At 39.2% G+C, this 15,385-nt stretch overlaps 1 protein-coding gene across 5 annotated transcripts in view; it reads left to right on the top strand.

Annotated features, from left to right (window-relative positions):
* The window catches only part of ARMC8 (armadillo repeat containing 8), a 110,759-nt gene that overhangs the window by 77,233 nt on the left and 18,141 nt on the right, over positions 1-15,385 (top strand). For all 5 annotated transcript variants that reach the window (XR_008996557.1, XM_057498848.1, XM_057498849.1 and 2 more), the window contains 6 exons: positions 4,311-4,393; positions 4,702-4,783; positions 8,152-8,238; positions 10,676-10,768; positions 13,133-13,282; positions 14,251-14,346. Coding sequence is in view for 4 of the 5 variants with exons in the window: in XM_057498848.1 (XP_057354831.1) it covers positions 4,311-4,393; positions 4,702-4,783; positions 8,152-8,238; positions 10,676-10,768; positions 13,133-13,282; positions 14,251-14,346 (591 nt within the window). In the remaining variant the exon portion in view is untranslated. The remainder of the gene's footprint in view (positions 1-4,310; positions 4,394-4,701; positions 4,784-8,151; positions 8,239-10,675; positions 10,769-13,132; positions 13,283-14,250; positions 14,347-15,385) is intronic.

Below are 15,385 nucleotides of genomic sequence, written 5' to 3'. Positions count from 1 at the left end.
GCTCCACTGGCATTACTCTTACACCCTGGGAAGACCTAACAGCCTCTGCCAGGGCTGGGGCTTGGCTCTCCATCAGTACCAGCTTTGCAACATGGTAGTACTAGGGTCACTGAAAGGTACCAGGAGAACATGTTTTACTATGCTGGGCTTTCCAACCCAGGTCTGAAAAGCTGTGTGGTGCTCTGTTTGACCTTCATTCACATGGGTTAGAGGGCTGTGGCAGCAGCCACTGCCAGCTCTTTCCCAGCTGACCTGAAAATGTTTTCTTGGGATTCAGCTCCAAGCCTTTCCCTGCCATGTAATCCCATTTTACCCTAATTTTGGTCAGGGTGTTCCCTGCAGTGCTCCTTTTATCCCTGCCCACATGCTCTCAGTACCCTGCAGGCCACAAAGCCACAGTTTGATCATGTTGCTCATCACACACATGGCCTCTCGGGACACCTTTTAGATTGGAATCCTAGGTTCGCATTCTGACACTACATTATTTTCCCCCTTCTTGTTCCCAAACTGAAACTTTGATGGAGAGGGTGGACGAGACACTCGAGTAGTGTGCTTTCTGGAACCCTAGCAGAGTTCTGAGTGAAGTCCCTCCATACAATTCAGTTGTAAACCCAGGCCTCCCTTGCAGACATTCTGATAGTCTATGACCTAAGGAGTGTCACCTTGTGCCTGAAGGAAAGATAGCTTCAGATCGTCCTGCTGTTTTATATCCTAACTCAAGGGAAAGGTTTACCAGCCACTTTATATCTATCCTCCATCCCCAAAGTGTCAGCCACCACCCCCCGAGAAAAATGAAAAGAAAGCACAAAGCTCTGCTCTTATGTGATGGTGCGTGGCCACAAATGAAGTTCCCACTTTCCTCTGGCCTGAGCCCAGATGTTCTGTGGTGAGGTCGTTAATGGCCATTTCCCAACCAATAATAAAACTCACATTTGTAGATACCAACCATTTGTAGGTACTAAGTTAGCTTCACCTGCCTGAAACCCCATGGCCTCTGTCATTCCTAAAGTGCTCTTGCTGACAGACCCAAGCGCTGTAGCACTCACTCATTAATAGTTCATGCGCTTGCTTATTCTACACTGTCAGCTTGCTGGGAACAAGGGCTCTCTCTTCCTTGTCATTGTTTCTTCATTAAAAACATGCCTACCACTCAGTGGATGCTCAGGATACTTGCTGAGTAAATACACGTGGGCCTGTAAGTAGCAGATGTGCCCCATTTGCCCTTGCTTGCTTGCTCCCTGATTTTGACCCCCTGTCTAACTAGACCTGCATTTTGCTTCCCATGTTGCTTCTGAACAACATGATAACTTTGCCCAAACACAATTTTTATTTTCCTGCTAATTCCAAAAGGTTGGAGGTGAAATAATCGTTGCCATCTCTCCTTCTTTTACTGAAGTCCCAGGGAGGTCAAGTGAGTTGTACAATATTACAAAGCAAATCTACATGCCTGTATGATTGCCATATCTGCCCTGTCCCTTGGCAGATTTACATCTTTGGTTGGATGTGGCCAGGAAGCCTCTTTCAAGTCTTGCCCATGCCCAGGTTTCCTAAGCATATGGAGCTAAATAGTATTTCTTGGAGAGTAATCATTTGTTCCTAGCCCCACTCCTGCCACCACCATTTTATTCTCTGATAATGTAATTATACTCAATACAGGCTTTAGCTTCTAGCCATCCAGTGCCTGAGACATTTGTCCCAGGTTTTAGTTCCCTTCCATGCTAAAGATTCTGATTTCGCCTTTGTTCAGGAACAGTGACTAGTACTTGATTGTAGTAACCTGACAACCAACCAGTCTTGGACAGTTGCTGTAGCACAGAAGATCTAGATACCTTGGAAAACACATTAATATTGCCCCAAGGGAGTAGTAGTAAGGTCCTAGCTAGTTTACTGGAGTGAGAAGGATGATGAAATGAATATAAGGTAGAGTACACAGTTACTTAACTGGGTATTCAGAAAGAGATGGGGTCAAAATTAGCACAAGTGTGGTGTTTGGATGACTGGCAAAATGATGCCATTAGCAGAGAGAGAAACAGACACAAAGTGAAAGAGCAGGTTTAGGGAGGGAAGACAAACTTGATATGGGAAATAATGACTTAGAAGTTCAAGCAAATATTGTCAAACTCATCTGTGTTTAGCGGGCAGTTAGAAATAACAATGGGAAGAAGTCTAGGACAGAATTTTAGACTAGGGAACTACCCATATCAAGCTGGTTTTGAAGTCACAATATTGTCATATATGTAGAGAAATGAGCATCAGAGCCTGGAGACACACGTCTATTTAAGGACGGGAAGGAGTGAAAGGACTAGATCTTAAAGAGGTTCAAGTTTGGGTACTTCTGGTCTTTTAAATAGAGGTGGGAAGCAGGCCATGGATCTGGCTGTGGGAAAGGATCCAGTGGAGTGGGGCAGAGTGAAGATGTAACAAAGAGGGGTGGGAGGTAGTTTCTAGATCAAGATGGAGGGGCTTTGAGCTTGAAGTACCCAACTTCAACATAACAAGAGTGAAGGAAAGAAGTATGGAGACGTGTTAAAGAGAAGAAGGTGGTTGAGGCATCTTGTCACAAAAAGAAAGCTATGTCTCTGCAAAAAATGAAGTACTCGCAGAGTGACTGAGGGCATGAGGGAGGTAGGAAGTAGAATAAACATCCTAAGGAATGCGCGAAACTCGTTCAGGGGAGTGTGAGGCTGGTGGACCAGCAGTGAGGGGCCCACTGAGGTAGAATGACCTATGGAGAGACTGGGCAGCCAGGTTTGGTGATTTTTTACTGTAATATCAACAGTTTGGAATCTGAAACAGGAATGAGTGGTGGAGGACAGTGAGAAAGTAAAATTTGTCTACTAAGTAGAGTATCTAGGGTGAGGGAGAATGAAGTAGGGGTTAGACTAGCTTTGGTCTGGGGTGAGGAGTAGATCGATGTGTAAGTTTTCTTCTGCCTCTTTGGAACCTGCAAATCACTATATAAAAATTATCATTTCTACCCATGAACTGAAGTGTGGTTCCTTGTTCTTAATAACTGATATTCTTCTCCCCTTCACTTAATTTCAAGTCTGTTTTCTTCTCCTCGTTTGGCTTGAACATCCTGGTATTTCCCACCCCTTCCTTCTCTGAGGTCAGCCTTCTAACCCCTCATTGTAGTCTAGGTCAGTGATCCTCAACCTTGGCTGCACACTGTACTCTGCCTGGGGAGCGTAAAAAAGACAGGTGCCTGCCCCCTCCCCTCAGTCTAATTTAATTGGCCTGGCTTCCTTCTAAAGCTCCCTAGGTGATCTTCCCGATGTTCTGCCAGCCAGTTAATCTCCCAAGCAAGAGTGATGACTCCCATTACTGTGTTGCCCATGGTGGGAACTACGTGATGAGCATGGGACTAGTTCTCTAACCAGGGCCAAATTACAAGCATGGCTAAGCACAGGCTCTGGAGTTGGGTGCCTGGGTTCCAGTCTCAGCTGTGATCCTAGGCAAGCTCTGTATTGTCTAGAATCCTCAGTGTCCTGATATGCCGATAGGAATAATTACAATAATGCCTGCAGAAGTGTTAAATCAGATAATGTAACATGCTTATTATTAGCACAATGCCTGGCACATAGAAGTACTCAACAAGTAGGAGTTGTTTTTGTTAATATTTGTGTTGTGATTGTATTAACATTATTTCTAATATGCTGTTTTTCCATTGGACCACACAAGTTAAACTTAAATTTCTTCTACACATGATTTATTTTGTATCTATGCATGGCTTAATGAAGGAAAATGGTAGTCTGTCTTGTTTTAATTTGTAGTGATTACATGTTGTGGTACTTAGTACTACAGTGAAAGATGGCAAGGGTTACTTTTCTAAATATTTAGCTTACTTTTAGTTGCTTGGTAAGAAACTAGCCTTTGGGTGGCTCTGTCAGAGACCCACAAGATTTCCTTTCCTAAGGGCTGAGTGTGTATCATGACTTTCCTAGAAACATACTCTAGAAGGAACCTGCCCACTGTTAGCTCAGTTATATTTTTTTACTTTTTCTCAATACTGTTTATGCAACTCTTCTGCAATATTTATGCCATGTAATTACTGTTTTAAGTGTCTTTAAAATTTAAGAAACATACTCTGCACTTTACCCCTGTCATTGATTATGGCAGGCCCTGGGTGGGGTAGCCCTACCTTCCTGATGAACTGCCTGCCCCCAGTACAAGGTGATTGTTCCAGAGGTAATAACTTTTGTCAGAAATAACATCAAACTTCTAATGGATGTTAACATACTTGCATTTACAAGCAGTGAAGTCTGTCATCTTTGTGTTGTTATTTATGCAGCATTAACCTTTTTCTCCAGATCATTGAGACTGAAAATATGATGGACCGAATTGTGACTGGCTTGTCTGAGTCTAGTGTCAAGGTGCGGTTAGCTGCCGTCAGGTATGAGCTTTAAATGGTCTGAATAAAAATCCTTTGCCATGTGTTTAACATTTCTTCTCCGGACCTTCACTGAGTAAGCACAGAATCCAAATGTTACTCAAAAGTATTCTCCAGTGAATTCCTACAGTGTGTAACATTATTTAACAGAAATGCTAGCCTGAAAATCCCATGAAGTCCTGAAGTAGTTGAATTAGCAATGTCTGTAGATTACTTGAAGTGTTTATTAGTAATTCTGAAATACCAAGCAGTATGTTTGAAAAGTAAAAGTTGCAGCTTCTTGTGAAGCTAATTTTGATTATTTTTTGTAGATGTTTGCACAGTTTATCTAGATCTGTGCAGCAGCTTCGAACCAGTTTCCAGGATCATGCCGTGTGGAAACCTTTAATGAAGGTAAGAAGAGAGCAACAAGTAACAGCGGTCTCCTAAGGCCTGTAGTGAGCTGAGGTAGCCAACAGTACTCCCTGGTCTAGGAGTAAGTCTGATTTCTGTGTAAAGCATTTTGAACATTTATCTCCTCAAAGCTGATGTTCTAAACATCTTTAGATCCAAAGGTCTTGTTTCTGAAGTCAGCATCTTAACGTGTGACAGGGAAGTATGTGGCTGGTTTTCTTTTGTTAAATAAAACTTTAGCTACTCATCACACCTCCCCTTGTTGAGTATTACACTTTAGACTTATGTCCAGAGTCTTTGTGATTTTAATTTTTTAGTTATAAAAAGGAATCAGTCATTTACAGATATAACCTACTCTAGGTCTTTTCCAACCCCTGGATATTTCTTAACACAACTGTTACCTCCTGTTTCTCTACTCCAAAACATCATGTTTGGTCTTACGTCTTTCCTTGAGGACCAAGAATAAAAAGGTGGTTTAGGTCAAATAAATCTGAATCAAGATTTAGAGTGTGCATCAGGTTGCTGCTAATAATGTCCCTGAAGGATTACAGAGTCACAGGTCATCTTGATCTCTGGTCCATCTTTTTTTTTCCTTTCTTACATGACCATATACTTTGCACATCATCAAAAAAAAAAGTTTTTGGTTGTTTTGTTTTTTTTAGTACTTATTATAAAAGCCTCCAGGCACAGTAAAGCTACCAGAAATTTTTATTAAAAAGCTCTTGTCCTCAGCTTAAAGCTTCATGTCACAGTAGAGGCATCAATGTGGTAAAAATAGGGAGGCTTCAGGCAGGAAAAATATGAAGTGGGCTTCAAGGACAAAAGGAAGGCCAGGAGGATTTTCCAGAGAGAGGAGCAGCACGAACAGGAACATCATGAATGATGTGTGTAGGAAGCCTAAGGATGTCTTGGTGACTGTGGTGGGGGGTTGGGTGGGAGCCCCAGGTGGAAGAGCAGGACCAGTGCTCTCTTAGGGGAAGTGGTTTTACCATAGCCACTCTTCATTGTTTTTAGACTGCACCTTTTTCATAGCAGCTTAATTTTGATTTATTGATTCTATCTATTCAAGATTTTTGTTTAAGTGCCTTCCTGTTTCCCGAAATAACTTCCAAATGTTTCCTCTGGAGCCGTTTTCTCTGATTGCTGTCAGCTCAGTACCCCTCTATCATACAAGTCAAAAATAGAGCAACATGTGTTTTCTGACTAATTTTACCTGGGCAAAGGTTCGGTGAGCAATCTTGAAGAATTCTATGCATTTGGGCTATATGTGGATATAACTACTATCAAATTACTACATTGTTGTGCATTTTAAATACAGTAGTAAAGCTTGAAAGTAAATCAGTGATTTATTAAAGATACTTTAAAGTTTCTCTTCATTCAAAGGCTGTTAGCATGTTACTGAGTTTCCCTTTTGCTTTTCCATGTCTTTAACTGTTGGATAGCAAACCACAGAAGAGCAGGCATTTTATTTTAATTAAAATTTTTGTTTATGATTATTTTTCTTATTTTGAAATTCTGTTTGGTCAGTGTTGGATCTCAACTTCTGAATTTCACTGCACTGAATGAATGCTTTTAAGAATTTTGTAGACTCTTCTGTTTTGGTTTATCATTAAGTGTTATCTAGATTGAAAAATAAAACTTGAGGAAAGCACATTCATCTCTATAAAACATAATATTTAAAAAAATGAATCCCATTAAGCAAGGCAACTTTTTAGGTTTGAAAAAGAATGATTTCTTTTAATTCACATTCACTGAGCACCCATTTTTTTGTGGAATGCTTTCTGGTTGATACAGGCCATGGTGAATTAAACCATAAATATATAGATTATTCCTTCAAGAGGCTTAAACTTGTCTGTAGAAAAGGAGATTGACATGATTGCACAAAGAGTTTGAATAGTGGACAGTTATAAACGTCCTGAGAGAGGTCACCAACAATGGCAGCTGGTGCTCAGAGGAAGAGAGAGAGTCATCTGACTGTAAGGGCTCCAAGGAGGTTTCTGGAATGGGACGACCTTAAAGCAGGGGCAGGGTGTTGCGCACCTGAGGGTTGTAGGAAGGGCATGGCAAGGGAAGGGGAAGGAATGGTAAACAGGGTCTTAGAGGGGGTTGTGGCAGACACAGAGATCAGCATGCATAGTATATGAGGTTTGATATTACCAACTAGTTAACAATTCACAGGAGAGTTAAAGTACAGTATTTTAGAAGAACTGCTTCTGTTTTATAATTCTTGCTTATTCTTGGGAACTTTAGACTTGATTTATCTGAAGAAAGCAGATTAATATATTTAACGCTGGATTTTTTGGTGATAATCTACTTGTGTTTTGCATAACTGGAGCTTCTAGGATTCCTTTAGGGATCATAAGCCTGATTCTGATCTGATCTCAAAATAAAAAGATTTACTTGAAGTGGGTATTGCATTTGAGTGGTGGCATTTGTGACTATCCTTAGACTCTAGAAAGAACAGGTTCTGATAATGGCTAATGGTGACATTTGTCATCCTGCTCTGTTGTCTTCTGAGTTTGGTGAGAATCCATGGCAGTTAGTTTATTGAATCCCTCCTGTGTACCTGATACTGTGCCCAGTAACAACAATTATTGGGCAATAAATTACTCGTAAAGCCCATATTTACATAGCTATTACTATGTGCCCATTACTGTTCTAAAACCTTTTCATGTATTAATTCTCACAAGAACACTATGAAGCAGGCACTGTTGTTATCTGCACTTTACAGCCATAGAATTTATATATCTATTTAGAGTTTGAGCTGAAATTTCACTCAGGCACTCTGTGTTAACTCTCATGCTATACTGGTTCTCTTATCGACTGTATCATATTTAATCTTAAATAACCCTATCAAGGAAGTGTTGTTTTCCTTACTTCAGAGGCTCAGAGAAATTAACACATGTGTTCAAGTTCACACATCTAGTAAGCAGAGGAATGAGGTTTGGAACCGGGGCTGTGTGATCCAGTCCTGAGAACCAGTTCCCCTGTGTAGTAGGGCAATTTCATGGTTTCATAAGTGGACTGATATGTTGAAGTACATTGAGTTGACTTGCCCCAAAGCAGTCCCAAGGTTCTCAAACTTTTCACATAGAGCACCCCTTCCCTGACTTGTGTCTCTCCTTTTCTATGCAGCAACCCCTGTCCTGTCAGTGGGGCTGTTGCTTCTCTGGCAAAATAGATGTGAGGGCCTTAGTCAATCATAATCATAGCATGAGGTAAAGTTTGACATGCTATCAAGTGGATCTTCCCTATCTTTCTAGCATGAAAAATCAGGTTGAAAGATAAATTGTTTTTGTCCTCATTTCTTATGATCTCACCTCCATGGTTCCAGACCATTAATAGTATCCCTTTATTTAATTCCATAGGTTTTACAAAATGCACCAGATGAAATCCTAGTGGTAGCATCTTCCATGCTATGTAATCTTCTTCTTGAGTTTTCTCCAAGCAAAGAGGTTAGTATTGATTTTCTCTTCCTAGACCTTGTCTGGTCCACCTAGAGCTTAGTCAAGTAATTTTCAGAGTAGTTGCCACTGAAATTTGAGGATTAGGGTTGAAAACCTATTTCTCAATTGTTTGGGAGGGACAATTAAATCATTCTTAAATATGGTTATCATTTCCTATTATCCCTTTTCTGCCAGGCATACGCAGCTTATTAAAGGCTATTACAGCTTACAGTCAATCTAAACTGCCTGCAACTGCAAATGTAAGAAATAGTAACGCAAGTAGCAGGCTATTTTCAAACTGTACTTACTAAAGAAAAACTAAGACTCGATTTTGTAAACCAAGATTATAAGTCAGTTCAAGTAAATAACTGCAAACATTGGAAAATATTATTTTTATTGCTGCTGGTAGCTGTTTAGAGAGGGATTATTAATCAATGGGGATATTTTCCCTTTATTTTTATGTATTTTATGAATTATTGGATCATGCATGTATTATTTTTATAATAGGGAAAATTAAACTTTGATAGAGGAGCTGTGGTGATGCGTACATTATAGGATTAGTTTTATCATGTTAAAATAGCTCAGATCTGCCCAATCATGAGTATTAGACACTAACCTTTATTGTGCATTTACTAGACCCATTTTTGCTGTATTTCTTTTTTATATTGCAACACCTGCAAGCTTTTGAACAATAATTAGGAAGGTGTTAATAACAAGGTGGAAGTTCAGAAGTTAGTTATTCAACAAACAGAAATCTCAGTGTAAAAGGGAGAGACTGGTAGTTACTCTGAAGGGAGAAAAAGGTGAGAGAGCATGCCAGAGCTTCCATCTCTTCTGCTCTGCCCTCAGGTGGGGATCTCGCCCTGATGCTGATCTGGTTGTGGTCAATTCAACACCATTAATCATCCTGAACAGCACTTGTGCTACCTTGGTCCAAATTCAGAATATTTATGGTCTCACTAGGAAGTGAGGTAGATGAGCTCAGGCATAGGATGATTCATATAATTGTTTTGTTGTATTAAAAATAAACTGGATCCTGAACTGGAAGGGAAGGAGATGCTGTAAGAACATTATTGGGTCAGTTGACAGAATTGGAATATGGACTGTAAATCAATAAAAGTATTGTTTCACTATTAGCTTCTCTCAATTTGTTAACTATGGTTATCTAAGAGAATATCCTTGTTCTTATGAAATAACACATTGAAATATTAAGGGTAAATGGGCATGATGTATGCACTCTACTTTCAAATATTTCAGAATAAGATAAATGATGTGATTATGGATGTATAGAACAAGAGAGAGAATGATAAAGCAAATATGGCAAAATGTTAAAAATTGTATCTGTGGAAAAGTATGTATGGAAGTTCCTTGTATGATTCTTGCTACTTTATAAGTTTGAACTTATTTCACAACAAAAAGTAAATGAAATAAAACAAAAACCAACCACAGCTTGTACAAGTAAAGAAATGCAAACTCTTCTTCTTCAGAAATGTCACCGTGAAAGGTGCTTTTTCTTGGTATATAAGTCTGAATTGTTTAAGATATTTCTAGAATCCACTTGAAAGATGGCTTCATAAGCATTTGTTGGTGGGAGTAAATCAGTCCTATATGGTTTGAGTTTTTTACAAATTATCAAAACCTATTTTCAGCCAAGTATTGTAAGTAAAGTAAGTGGTAGGCTAAACCATGCTATTTTAGATGTAAAATGTGGTGTGACTTTACAAGTACAAGACTATTTTGCTTGTATGATTAATAGCTGGTCCTGAAAGTAGTCCTAAAAGATGAATTCTTTTTTTTTTTTTTTTTTAATAATTATTTTTTATTGAAGGGTAGTTGACACACACTATTACATTACATGAGTTTCAAGTGTACAACACAGTGGTAGAACATTTATATACATAATTCTAGGTTCCAGCTATCACCCTACCAGGCTGTTACAATATCTTGACTATATTCCTTATGCTATACCTTACATAAAAGATGAATTCTTAAGCATGTTTGGAATAAGATAAACAATTTGGAAGGAAGATCATTGGCTTCTCTAAATTTCATTCTAAACCAGCCATATTGCTTCATAGTCCCAGCTTGTAGACAGTACATGAGCTGTGTGCATGCATGGAAGCCAGGAGTGACAGACTCAGAGGGCGGTGAGAATGAGAGTGGGAAACTGTATAATGGGATCATAAGGGCGTGGGGAAAATGTCCCGATCATTAAGATATCTTCTGAGTCTTTTGAACTCCAAAGATAAAGGAAATGATGGGGAACTTTTTTTCGGATTTGCCCTTCTCAAGGTGATTTTTATGGCCCCCTCACTCCCTGTGTTGTGAAAGCTGCTTGGAACTGGGTAAGAGTGGGAAAGAAACCATAGGCAGAGTGCCAGGGTAAAATACTTTCAGTTCACAAACCTGACTTTAAAACTGTGTTTTTTTCCTTTTCCAATCACAGCCAATTTTAGAATCAGGAGCTGTAGAGCTACTTTGTGGATTAACCCAAAGTGAAAATCCTGCTTTACGAGTGAATGGAATTTGGGCTTTAATGGTATGTTTCACTCTTTTATGTATGCCATCATTTACAAAGAGACTGGAGCTGTTACCCATTTTAATTTAAGTTAAAATTAAAGAATCTGATATTTGAAATGTCTGGAGTTTTCTTTTTAAAAAACCTTGCTATTTTGGTCCATTTTTCTATTGACCTAGGACCTAGAAGACACAGCATTCAGCTTTCAGATTCTCATATAAGCATGTCACATGGCCATCGTGTGCCTCAGTTCTCCAGTTCAGTTTATTATTAAGAAAAGTGGACAGGTGTTGAAATTTGACATCTGATTTTGAGACGAACAGATTTTCCTCATCATAAACCTATTGATATCTCTACAGAGCTCTTCCTACTTTCCAAAACACTTCTGTCTCTCCTTTACTCTTTATTAAACAACTTTGTGAAATAAGCTAGGGAGTATTCATGTTTACAGATGAGTAAACTAAAATACAGAGTGATTAAGTAATTTACCCAAGGTAACAACTGATAGGTACATAAATAATTTCTTAACAGTTTCTAGTAAATAATTTATGATCTAAATTATAAAACTATATAACGATGAAGTCAGAGAACCATTTTTTCCTTAAGATTTATTAAATAAAATTTGTTCAAATTGAAAATAGAGTAATCCTACATGGGTTTTTAAAAACATACTTAATAGTAGTTACAATTTAATTACTAAGTAACAGACACTAAGCTAAGTGTTTTATATTTGTTATCTCTAATTCCTATTTTAAGTTATATTGGTATATCTCCACCTTATAATTGTGATGTGGCATCTAAATGACAGACCAAGACCTCCCAGCTAATGAGTGTTGGAAATGGGTCCTGAATCTGTTCCAACCCCATACTTACTCTTGTCCCTGTTCTGCACTCTGTCTGCTGTCTTTTCCCATGAACTTTGGGATAGAAATAATCATCTTCTAAGAAAGCACTGAATCCAGTAGATTCACTGTTACTTTTCTCTTTAATTTTGCACCAGCTTTTAGCATTTCTCTTTCTTGAAAGTCTTTCCCAGGAATTAATTTTTTTTAACCTCACTTTCTACTTAGCTCCTTTTCAACCTCCTCCTTGGGGGATATTCCCCGAAGTTTCAGTTCCTGGTTTCCAGTCCCCCTCACACTTGAGTTTCAGGGACTTCATCTACTCTCATGATTTCACCCACCACTAGAAGTTGCTTTGAAATATACATATCCGAATATCACTGTCCCCTGTTCCCCATCTAGTACTTAGCCCATGGGGCTTCATTTGAGGGCTCTCTGACATATACAATTTTAATGTTGAAAATTAAATGTATCACCCCACCTTCAAATCCATATTAACTATTTATTTGCATCAATCTCCTTGTTACTAGCTGCTATGTTCTCTGTCCACAAAATATAAAACCTTGGAATTATCTTTGGCCAAGGTCTTTTGACCCTTACCCCAGTGCTCTTTTTGCTCTGCAATGCTGCTTTGCTAATTAGGTAACTTGATCTTTCTTATGTCTTAGCTCCTTAATTAAAAATAAGTTCCTGGAGGGCAATAACAACATATCATAATAAGTACCTAGTTTACAAAAGAGATTTTTCTACCAGTAGTTGATTTATGAATTATTTGGAATTTGCCTTTTTTTCCTTCAGACATATTATTATAGGGTAAGCTGTAATGTGTCCATAAAGGAGAAAAAGGGCAAAATAGCTTACTGGACATCTGGGGTTGCTGCTAGCTTGGATATACCTCCTACCCCCTGAGAGCTTCCTATATGATACAGCCCAGCCATATCAACCCCTCATATAGTATTACAGTACAGTAAGTGTTTCATACCAGGAAAGTTAACAAAACCCACTACTTATTTTCATCCATAACAAGGAATACTTAAGCTGTTCTCAAAATGCATGACACAGTATAATTGTTAGTAGTCATTTTGTTATTAAAGTGTGCAGAAAGCAACTTCACAACCCAAAGGGTATTCTCAAAAGTAACCAAGCTCATAGATACAGCGAACAGATTGGTGGCTAGGCTAGGGGGAAGGTGGGAGAAATGAGAGTGAACTGATTTTTGTTTGGGTGTTGTTTTCTGTTTTGTGTAAATAAATTGAATTTTAAACAAAAGAAAGTTTTGTATTTATTTGAGAATCTTAAGACACTCAAGTGTCTGTGTCAGAAAATAGTCAAATTCCTCTTTCAGAGTATATATAGGAGTGACAGTTATCTTCTTCTTGACAGAATTACAGGTGATTAACAGGAATCAGAAAAATAATGTGACTTAAACTTAAGGATTTTCTGCACATTCTCTTTGGACTTTGAAAATGATCTGTTACTACTAAAATATCACTTAATAAAGAAAATGTAGACATGATTCTTGAAACTTCTTTAATCCTTTCAGAATATGGCATTTCAGGCTGAACAAAAAATAAAAGCAGATATTTTACGAAGCTTGAGTACTGAACAGCTATTCCGGTTATTATCAGATTCAGATTTGAATGTGCTGATGAAGACATTGGGACTTCTTAGAAATCTCCTCTCTACTCGGCCTGTAAGTAAAATCGCCCAGGTTTCCAGACCTGCATATGCATCATACAGCATTGCCTGCCTTCTCTGTTCCCATCAATGCCTGCTTGGAAGTGTGATTCAAGTGCTACCCCTTCCCAAAGAAGCAAGGAGTTGGTGTCTAAACCTGACACCTTCGTAGGTATTCTGGGAGTTGCTCCCATACAGCCACCAGCCCTCTGCTCCCTCCCTGCCTATGTTGTCTCTGTCTCCTTCCTCCATGGTGAATGGGAGCCTGCCCTGACTTGTTACTTTAGTCTTACTTGGTCTGTGGGCCAGAATGGTTTCCTCATCTGCCTAAACCATTTAGCTCTGGGGTCTCCACTTGGTTTCCTTTAGAGAATCCTTCTCAGTGTTACTCTATAGACAGCTCCCACCCCGCCCACATTTACTGGATTGACCTCTGAAGAAGTCAGTGTGGAGAATAGCAGGGAGAGGTCAGAGCTGGTGGCTGAGCCTCGCTGTGGGGCCCCTGTCATTGCTCCCTGATGCTCCCTGAGTGGCAGTGCCAGTCACCGTCAGGTAGATGAGAGATATGGGTGGTTCTTCACCCTGTGCCCTACTTGTTTTCTGACTTTCTTTGTACATTTGTGCCCCAAGGTAGTATCAGTGAGTCTGTACCATATTTTTCATGTCTCGGCCTTCTCCCCATCTCTCATCCATTTTTTAGCTTTCTTTTTCTTTAGTATCTTTGGGCTTGAGAATCTCTAGTGACTATAACTCTATATTCTATAAGGCCAAGTATGCTCTCTTCTTCTTCAAGTCATTAAAATAAAAACATTGAAGGCAAATGCATCTTCATGGTGTGATGAACACTGTTCTCCGGCATCTAGGTCTATATGCTGTGGTGTTTGCTTTGAAGCAGTTGTGTACTGTTTAACTTTTAGAAGCCTTCTTCTTTCCCATGATCTTTTCCTTTCCCCAGATAACTGTGGATTTCCCATTGTTTTTCAGCATATAGATAAAATAATGAGTACTCATGGAAAGCAAATTATGCAAGCCGTCACCCTTATTCTGGAAGGGGAGCATAACATTGAGGTCAAAGAGCAGGTATGTGTTGTCATTGTTATTGTTTTTGAGGACTGTTTTCTGAGTGTGAGTACCAAGAAAGATCCTAGTTAGGAATCTCCTGAAATAATCAAAACTGCAAAAGATAGGGTCCTGAGATGGGAGATGCTGTAGAGAACATTAAAGGACTGAGGTGAAAGGTCCTCTACTACCCCTTAAACTCTCTCAAGAATTCTTCCTTCTGGAATAGAAGAAAACCTGACCAGAGTCTAAAGTTTCACCCTCCATGGCATGCACTGTACCCACTGTCCCTGTCTCGATAGGGACAGCCACCTTTGATCATCCTGGAATGAATCCTCTCTCCAGGGTTTATTATCTCTAGCCTCCCCCATCACCATGCTCTGAACTGAAATTCATGCAACTCCCTGATAAAATAATGCCTTATGCTGGAGATGTTTTTCATTTTTTTACTCTTATGCTTCCCTGTTCTTTATTCCTATCCCACACTCCTACTTTCTGTTGTGTTTCAGTAGGGCAAGTTTATGATAGTCTGTGCATTCGTCAGGGAATAGTTTGGGAATTATTTGTCTGTATTTCCTGGGATTTATTACAGGATTTTTAATGTAGCACATATTATATTTTTCATAAAAAGAAAGACAAACTTAAATTATTAACACAAGATCTAAAGTAATGGTAATGTTCAACTTTCTGACATAGGTGTTGACTATATGGGTGTGGTTCACTTTCAAAATTCACTAAGCTATACCCTTACATGTATGGAGAAACTTGCCCAAAGTCATCGCTGACTGCTGGGGCCCATGATCCTCGACCTCTGTGTCCCTGAGTCAGAGTAACTGAGTGGCTTCAGAAGAGAGCACCGGGAGGGCGGTAAGGACCTAGGAGCTATGGCTGAATCTGTGAGCAAAGGGGTACATTTGACAAAGTAGTTTTAAGATGGATGTTTTAAGTGATTTCTCTTAAAAGTCAATCAGAAATGGCTGTTTTTTGGTGAACAAACACTTAACAAAGAAAAACTATAACCTCATAGGCATCACTGAAACTAGGTTGGATGAGATCCATT

The sequence above is a fragment of the Manis pentadactyla genome, chromosome 1 (genome assembly GCF_030020395.1).
Source record: "Manis pentadactyla isolate mManPen7 chromosome 1, mManPen7.hap1, whole genome shotgun sequence".
Lineage (NCBI taxonomy): Eukaryota > Metazoa > Chordata > Mammalia > Pholidota > Manidae > Manis > Manis pentadactyla.
Note: the sequence above shows the minus strand (reverse complement) of the source record. Positions and strands in the feature narration are given on the sequence as shown.